We start from the raw sequence: 9,722 nt of genomic DNA, 5'->3' as shown, positions 1-9,722 counted from the left end.
AAAACATTTACCATTGATAAACAAAACAATTTTGTTGAAACTAATTTGGTAGATATGTAAATAAATGTATTTTAAATATTTATGAGCTTTTGAAATTAAAGTGCATTTTCAACAACACATTTTCCTCTCTCTCTCTCTCTCTCTATATATATATATATATATATCATGATCATCACCATTTAACATCCATTGTCCATGCTGGCATGGGTTGGATGATTTGACCAGGGTTGGTAAGCTGAGGGGTAGTACCAGACTTCAGTCTGATTTGGCATGGTTTCTACAGCTGGATGCCCTTCCTGATGCCAACCACTCCAAAAGTGTAATGAAAGCTTTTACGTGCCACCAGCACAGGTGCCAGTTGTGTGACACCATTATCTGCCACAACTACGATTTCACTTGGCTTAATAGATCTTCCTTCTTAAGCACAGCACATTGCCAAAGGACTCAGTTATTTGTCATTGCTTCTGTGAGTCCCAGCACTTGAAAGGTACTTTTTATATGCCACAGGCATGAATACTAGTTCCACGACACCAGCATTGGCCACATTACCTTTGTGAGGCCTAATGCTCAAAAGGTGCTTATATATATATATATATATATACATATATATATATAAATTAACAGAATGAGATAAAGAATCCAAGGCTGTGAATAGTTTTCAGAACATTTATAAAGAGAATGTCTTACAGCTGTTTCCAGGATATTTTATATATCCCTTCATCAGAGATGGTGTGAGAAAATGTTTAAGCAATATTTATTATAGAGAAGATATGAAATACAGAGTGAAATGGAGGAATGAAAACAGATGTGAGATACGTAAGGATATTGTATTTGCAGTTCCATTATTTAAGCAGAATGGTGTATATATATAAGTTTCCTATGTATGTATATATGTATATATATATATATATATATATATACATACATATAAACACACACACAAGTAAGCACACACACAAGTAAGCACACAGGTGCAAAATAAGATGGAAGATATAGTACTTGAATACCAAAGGTAGAGTAATATACAACTGTATTAAAGCTGAAAAAAGATATTAAAAGATGATGATGATATATATATATATATATATATATATATATATATATACATATATATATTGGAAGTGTCACTATGAAAGGCTGCTAAATGTCGAGAAGGCATGGGAGGAGAATCTCCCTAATGTAGGCCCAACAGAGGGACCAGTTATCTGAATCGACAGCACCATGGTAGATAATGCAATTAAAAATATGAAGACAGAGAAGCCTCCGGCCCATCAGGAATCTCCACTGAGATGCTTAAAAATATCTGGTAGATTGGAATATAGCCTATTCAACAGTAATCAGGTTATCCACAAGGGAGTCATACCCAACAACTGCTGTAGCAACATTATAGTCAGCTGCTACAAAAATAAGGTGATGTCTCAGACAGAAATAATTACAGTGGTATCAAATTGCTGGTCCAGGTGATGAAAGTTGCAGAGAAGGCCATAGCTCAATTAATTAGGAAGAGAGTTAGCATAGATGAGATGCAGTTTGGATTTGCACCAGGGAGAAGCACCACTGATGCTATATTTCTGGTAAGGCAACCACAGGAGAGGTCTTTAGCCTAAAATAAATTTCTGTACTTGGCTTTTGTTGACATGGAGAAGTTCCTCTACATTGATGACTTTGTTTTTATAGCTGAATCAATACCTGAACTAGAGAGGAAATTTTGGGTGAGGAAGCAAGAGCTAATTTAGCAAAGATCAAAGTCCTAGTAAGTAGGAAAACAGTGAGCTGTGGATATATAAGAGGTGCAGTGGTATCACAGGAAGGTTAACAGAGAAATAATCTTTGTGTGTACCAAATGTGCAGTTAGAATAAATACTGTGAATGTACAGAGAAATTACTTCCATAATCATCCGGTGGGATCTTTAGAAGTAGTAGATAGCTTCTGTTACCTAGGAGATCAAGTTAGCAGTGAGGGAGGGAGTTCTGAAAGTATAGTTGTTAGAATAAGAACAGGCTGGGCAAAGTTCAGAGAGCTTCTACCTTTGTTAGTAACTAAGGGCCTCTCCCTCAGATTGAAAGACAGATTGTATGATGCCTGTATACATACAGCTATGTTACATGGGCTTTGACTACAGAGGACTTGCAAAGGCTTGAAAGAAATGAAGCCAGCATTCCTCACTGGATGGGTAATGTCAGTGTATATATATATATGACAGAGTGTAAATGATTTAAGAGGAAAACTGGGTATAAGAGGCAGCAGATGTTGTGTGCAAGAGAGAAGACTGCGCTGGTTTGGTCATGAGATGTGTATGGATGAGGACAGCTGCTTAAAGAAGTACCGAGATCTAATTGTGGAGGGAAGCTGTGGAAGGGGTAGACGCAGGAAGACGTGGGATGAAGTGGTGAGAAATGGTTTTAAAACGATGGGCCTTTGAAATAACAAGGGACCAAGATCCCTGGCAATTTGCTGAGGTTGAGAAGACACATCAAGGTAAATAAAATCATGGCCATCTACACATGCAGCATGTCCTTTACAGCCATGCCCCCCCCCACTTCCTCTCTTGCACGTGCTGGTACCATGTAAAAAGTACCTGTTTTGGCATCATGTAAAAGCATCCATGCTGGTGCCACACAAAAAAGCACCTGTGCTAGTACCATGTAAAAATCACCTGTGTTGGTGCCACATGAATAGCACCGTGCTGGTGCCAGTAGCACTGGTGCTGGTACCATGTAAAGAGCATCCACTACACTTTATAAAGTGGTTAGCGTTAGGAAGGACATCAAGCAATAGAAACCATGCCAAAACAGATAGTTGGAGCCTGGTACAGCTCCCTAGCTGGCTAGCTCCTGTCAAACCCATGCCAGCATGGGAAACGAACTTAAATGATGATGAGATATGTGTGTAGTATATGTGTGTGTGTGTGTGTGTGTGTGTGTGTGTGTGTGTGTGTGTGTGTGTGTGTGTATACAAACACAACCACCCACACACACATATATATATATGTATATATTTCGTTTTTGCATTTGGTTTGCAAGATTTTTTTATGTGAATCTGTGTGTTGAAGCATATTTTAATGTATCAGAGGAGAGTCATTCTCTTTTAATGCCTTATTAATTGAACACACGCACCGGTCCAATTTCCACTCATTTACTTATTTATTTTTATTGACATTTTCATTGTGTCTTGCAACCTTTTCAATAGTCGTTGACTATGTCCATTATCAGAACTGCATTCTTTTTTTTTTTGTATGTGCATGCAGGTGTGTCATTGTGTGTGCATACACACATGTATGTATGTATGTATGTATGTATGTATGCATGTATGTATGTGTGCCCGTCTGTCTGTATTACTTATATACCTATCTGTATATCTACCTGTCCATATACGTATCCAAAATACTTTGTATTGAATCTAATTCTGACCGAACGTCTTTTTCTCCTCCATTTTTCCATAATTGTTTATGGTATTTTTATACATATAACGATATTTTTCAACTATATATGTACGTATGTGTGTATGTATGTGTGTATAAGAGGTGAAGGTAAAGAATACGCACACCACTTCAGATGAAAACGGGTGGTGTGCATATTCTTTACCTCTACCTGTATAAGAACATATGTATATATGTGTGTGTGTGTACAAAGAAATTAAATACTTTGCTGCAAATATTAAAAGTACTGAAAAAATAAAAGATCAATAAATAATTTTTTATCCATGATGATATTTTAGATGGAATTCATTGAATATTTTAAGCATTATTAGAAGCTTTAGTTTCACTTAAAAGACATTTCATCAAATTATAGATGTTAATAAAAATTCCCTCACCTTGTCATATTTCTGGCTGAAATATCCAACTTCATGCCAAGTAGCGATGAACAAACTTCTGGCACGGAAACGAACTGACGGGAAATGTCGAGCAATTAACGACTGAATCTTGAATATTAGGTCCCGATTTTGAGTTTCCCTGAGAAGAAAAATATATCCGCATTTCAATATTTAGACACCTTTAAATTCATTGAAGAGTTTAAAATATTAGGTTGACCAAAAAAAATTCCTTTTTTTTTTGGCCCCCTTTCTTCATGCATACTTGTTAGGTAACCGACAACCTTCGCGGATCTGGGTTTTGCGCATGCTGACTCGTTAGATATCTGACACTAAGTTCGAAGTGAACCTACGACAATACTGTTTTGTACTTTGTGTGCTCGAGATCACCCTCGAAACGAACTTTATTGATACGTCAGATTTTTTATTATACTAAAAAAAGGCAAGAAAGCATTGGAAAACTGCAGGAAGGTATGTGCTGTTGCAGAATGTATGTGTTAGAAGTGGCTCTCAAGAATTCGATCAGGAAATATTTCGGTTCAAGATGCAACTCACTCGGGCCAGGTAAGCTGAGATTAAAAGCAACAAAATGAAAGAGTCGATCGTGAGCTGCCCGCTTCCTCATTGCAGGATGATCGCAGATATTCTCCAAATATCCAAATTAAGTGTTGAAAACCATCTACATCAACAGGCTCAAAGTTTGGGTCTCACATCAAGTGAATGTGAAGAATATGGCGCAACGAATGTCCATCAGTGATTCGTTGCAAATACACATCTTCAGAAGTACATGCAGCAAGCCCTTCGAAAAGTTTTCTTTGGTTGCAGTTCAGTCCCGATGTTAAAAGGAATTCTTCAAGTTAGATGGACAATCATCATTCCCGCTCTCGCGAGAAGCTAATCTCTATAGTTAGTTGTTTAAATACGACTACGTTTGATTCTAGCACACCATTTTATGCTATTGGAAAACGGTTATGTAATTATATAAATATTGTAATTGCTTTTATAAAACAAAATGTTATTTCAACACTGTTCGTAATTGGTTTATTGTAGGACAACACGCAGCTGAACTTAATGCCAACCAACAAATACCCATACAGCAAGCACCACAAAGTGGATGGGGGTGGGAGAACTGAGAGTTTGGATAGCAGTTGTAAGACTAATATGGGGGAGTGAATATGATGAATAAAGGCCAAAGAGTTGAGGGGTGGATTATTGAATGGTGGATAAAGGAGTTGGGGAGGGAAAACCGATGATGCATGGGGGGGGGGGGGTAAAAGCAGCGGAATAGTAAAGATGATACAGTAGACACGCTTTTATTTTATTTTTTGTTTCCTCCCGATATAAGCCAAGAAACAATGTCTGGAAGTCGTACCTTTGATGCAAGTTTAACGAAGTGTCTTTCTAATGTCTAAAACCGCAAACATTACGTAAGTTTTTTCATTTCGTACTTTTGCGTGAAACTGGTGTTGCAAGCAGAGTTAGTACAGAAACAATTGTAACGAATCATTAAAGATGTGTTAAAGAATTTCTTTGTCTTCTAATAATTTAGATTATATATAATAAATGAAAAAATACACGGCAAACAAACAACATAACGTACATCGAGTGCACAACCGGACGGAAGCAGACACAGAAGGACCCCAATTCTTCATCATTAATGGTGCGAGACTGAATGTTGCCATTTGGTTGATGACTGATGAAGAATTGGGGAACTTCTGTATCTGTCTCCCGTCCAGTTGAGCACTTGGTGTACGTTATATCGTTTGTTTGTTTGCAGTGCATTTCTTTTATTTATTAAGTAACAGAACGCAACGTGACCCGCCTTGTATTAACAGTAAGTTTTGTGTGTGTGTGTATGTGTTTGTGTGTGTGTGTTTACCCATTCTTTCCGAGCATCAAACTAATACACCTGCTTGTTCCCTCATCTGTCTTTGTCTTTCGTTTTTTGTACGCATGAACCATATATATGTAGAATATATGTACATACATATGTACGCGCGCACCCCCCCCCCCCCCCCCCCCACCACATATCCGTTGGTGGGGTAACAGAAGCAGTATCAGATTAAAATAGCATATATGTATCATACTGAAAGAAAATACATGACGAAAATCCAAACCTTTTGCGGTATTTGTCCAGAGATGATATCTCTCATGACTGTACTGTGCTTAAAAACACAACTATATCAGTATCAGATGAGAATTGCTCAACAGTGGTAATAATAACATTATATGCGCACTTCTGCCTTTGTTGGGTTCGTTAATATCAGGTAATCACTAGCAAGAGCATTGCTCTAACAAAATCCATCGTGTTACTGATATAAGAAAACAGTGATTGGAAAATTATTGATGTTGCAATTAGCAGACTGCTGAATAACAATCTGTTATATGCAACAGAATCAGTATTAGGTTAAAAGAGCAATCAGCGTATCACACTTAACTCAGATACATCACAGAAAGCCAAATTAACTTTGTTATTCATCCAGAGATATCTCTTATTACGCATTGTATTTAATAGCGCAAATATATCAGTAGTATTAAATTTAATACTCACTTTTAAAAAAATTATTATTCCTACGTTGAATTGAGATTGATTTTTCCTCTATGCATGCACACACACACACACTCTCTCTCTCTCACACACACACACACACATACACCACGTACAGAGAGAGAGAGAGAGAGAGAAAACCAGGTGGTTTGAGAGTTGAATATTTATTTAACCACGTAAATTCCATAGGATTACGGCCATTCGCAACCTTCTTCACGTAGAATTAATTTCGGTATGGAAGATACATGTTTGCATTGATAGGTATGCTTAGTACTATACATTAATATAATTGTATATTCACAAATTAAAGCAATTAAGAAAGCTAGTTCATCAAATCACCGGAATATCATTGTTACACTAACAATTCAACTCTAAATGTATACATAGAATTGTCTCTTTATTACACAATGCATAGAAGGCAGAAACTGGACAGAATTAAATTGATTTGGTTAATAAAAATAGATATATCGCTTCAAGGAATTGGCAATCGTTAATATAAACAAATAACAAGAAAGAATAAGAAAGGGAAGTAAAAATACGAAAAGTAAAACAAATAGCATAAACAGGTATATAAAAGATATAAGACAAATAATGTAAATTAATTTTTAGCCAAAGTAATTATTAAGATGGCTATGCAAGGGCTGGAGATTTAAAGATTCAATAGAAATTTTGGATAAATATTCGGTGAAAGTAAAACTGAGAAATAGCACTCAGCAGCAATAAACTTGTATATGGCATTGAAGGGACACAAAACTCGCAGAAAACATTTGAAGCTTTAAGAATTCCACTTACATATCAACTACACCTGAATATATTTTCCAGCACATTAAACTGGAAAAACACAGAAAAAAGATAAACACACACATACAAAGAATCACAAATACTTGAAGCACTATAATATATAAGTATTTTTACTAAAGAAACCAATCTAATTTTGTCCAGTCTCGACCTTCCATACATTGTTTATATTTTAAGAAAATTGAAATGTATATTAAGAGTTGACTTCTCTGTGTAAACATGATATTGCGGTGATCTGATGAGCTAGCTTTTTTTTTTATTTGCGTTAATTCGTGAGTATACAATGATATTGTATAATGCTGAACATACATATTAATGAAAACATGAAAGCATAATTTCTTCCTAGTTGAAATTAATGTCAAATAGAGATTGTGAAACGGCTGTAACCCTATGGACATTTCAGTCATTTACTTGTTTCAGACATTTGACTGCAGCCATGCTGGAGCACCGCTTTTGGTCGAACAAATCGACCCTGCCCCAGGACTTCTCCTTTGTAAACTTAGTACTTATTCTATCGGTCCCTTTTTGCCGAACGCTAGGGACGTAAACACACCAACATCGGTTGCCAAGCGATGGTGCGGGGACAATGACAGACATACACACAAATATATACATGTATATATATATATATATATACACACACACACACACACATACGATGAACTTCTTTCAGTTTCCATCTACCAAATCCACTCATATATATATTCACCTCTCATACCTCCTGAGCTTATGATTTTATATCCTCCTCGTAAAGCATCGCTCGGATCTTCTTGATTTTCAGTTACATGAACACTCTACATTACACTTCTTTGTACTGATAGCCAAGTCCTTAAGAGGCGCTTATTGTGATAGTCACACCATTCTGTGAATCTACATCATGTACCGCTCTTTTACACACACACACACCCTTACATCATTCGAAATTGAATCTCGGTCGTTTTATTTCAGTTGGTTTGGTGTATGCGTGTGTGCGTGAGTGTATGCGTGCGTGCGTGCGTTCGTACGTTGCTGTCTTCACCTCCTTCCTATCTTTTAAACCTCTAATTCCTCGTTCAGTACACTTTCGAATTGCTTTTGTCTATCCATATTGACAAGTTGTCACTTGTAACTTATCACTACCTTCTTAGTGTTTCCCAACACTCCCCATTTTTATTTTCCCTCCTCTACCCCCTTCTCCCTTTCCTTTTTCTCCTGTCTTCTGTTTTCTTTCTTACATGCATACAACCCTTTCCTCCCCCTCACATTCACTCACTCATAGTAAGCCTGTACAGTTATTTATATTTGCATTCACATTTTACTTGTTTTTCATGATACACATTCATTCCTGTCTTTAATTTTTATCACCTACAACATATTTTTTTGAAATGACTGTTTCCCCACCTTGGATCTTTTCTGTTTGGCTGCCACTTTCCAATTTCTTCAATTTCTGTTCCAATTGATTTCATATTCGTTGCAATAACGTAGGTTTGTATGGTAATCATAGAATGGTAATCATTGACAAAAAATTCATTTTTTAACTGGGTAAAAATTATCAATAAATAAAGAGTTGAAAATTTGGGGTTATTTTAGTCAATCATAAGCCACAGACTCATTCATACCAGTTTCCATAGTAACAAGCCAAGCTATTTACTCACGCGGTCACTTTTAGTATATCTATTTCTTTATTGTCCACTGGTGGGACTAACCATAGAGGGGACAAACAAAGGGATTAAGTCAATTACGTCGACCCCAGTGCGTAATTGGTACTTATATACGACGAGCTTCTTCCAGTTTCCATCTACCAAACTCACTTAAAAGCTTTGGCTGGTCCGAGGCTATAGTAGAAGACACTTGCCCAAGATGCTACACAGTAGGACTGAACCCAGAGCCATGTGGTTGGTAAGCAAGCTACTTACCATACAGCCACTATGCACCTGTATATATATATATATATATACACACATACATACATACATACATGCACACAACATATATATTCTTTTAGACATTAGACTGTGACCATGCTAAAGTGCCGCCTTCAAGAATTTTTAACTGAACAAATTGGCCTCCATACTTATCTCTTTTTATTAAGCCTGGCACTTATTCTATCGGTGTCTTATGTCGGACAGCTAATTACGAGGGTGTAAACAGATCAACACCGATTGTCAAGTGCTGGGGATAAGCACAAACATAAAGACACACACACACATAAACACATCGTTTAACGTCCGCTTTCCATGCTAGCATGGGTTGGACGATTTGACTGAGGACTGGTGAACCAGATGGCTGCACCAGGCTCCAATCTGATTTGGCAAAGTTTCTACAGCTGGATGCCCTTCCTAATGCCAACCACTCCGAGAGTGTAGTGGGTGCTTTTACGTGCCACCGGCACGAAGGCCAGTCAGGTGGTACTGGCAATGGCCACGCTCAAAATGGTGTATTGTACGTGCCACCTGCACAGAAGCCAGTCCAGCGGCACTGGCAACGATATTGCTCAAATGTCTTTACACGTGCCACTGGCACAAGTGCCAGGAAGGCGACGCTGGGCACAGGTGCCATCACGATTTCGCTTTCGCTTGCTCCAAC

General features: G+C 37.4%; 1 protein-coding gene across 3 annotated transcripts in view; it reads right to left on the bottom strand.

The window, feature by feature from the left end:
- The window catches only part of LOC106884151 (nidogen-1-like), a 217,012-nt gene that overhangs the window by 125,760 nt on the left and 81,530 nt on the right, over nt 1-9,722 (bottom strand). For all 3 annotated transcript variants that reach the window (XM_052973775.1, XM_052973777.1, XM_052973778.1), the window contains exon 3: nt 3,815-3,953. In XM_052973775.1, the coding sequence (XP_052829735.1) occupies nt 3,815-3,953 (139 nt within the window). The remainder of the gene's footprint in view (nt 1-3,814; nt 3,954-9,722) is intronic.

This window comes from Octopus bimaculoides, chromosome 16 (assembly GCF_001194135.2).
Source record: "Octopus bimaculoides isolate UCB-OBI-ISO-001 chromosome 16, ASM119413v2, whole genome shotgun sequence".
Taxonomy (NCBI): Eukaryota; Metazoa; Mollusca; class Cephalopoda; order Octopoda; family Octopodidae; genus Octopus; species Octopus bimaculoides.
Note: the sequence above shows the minus strand (reverse complement) of the source record. Positions and strands in the feature narration are given on the sequence as shown.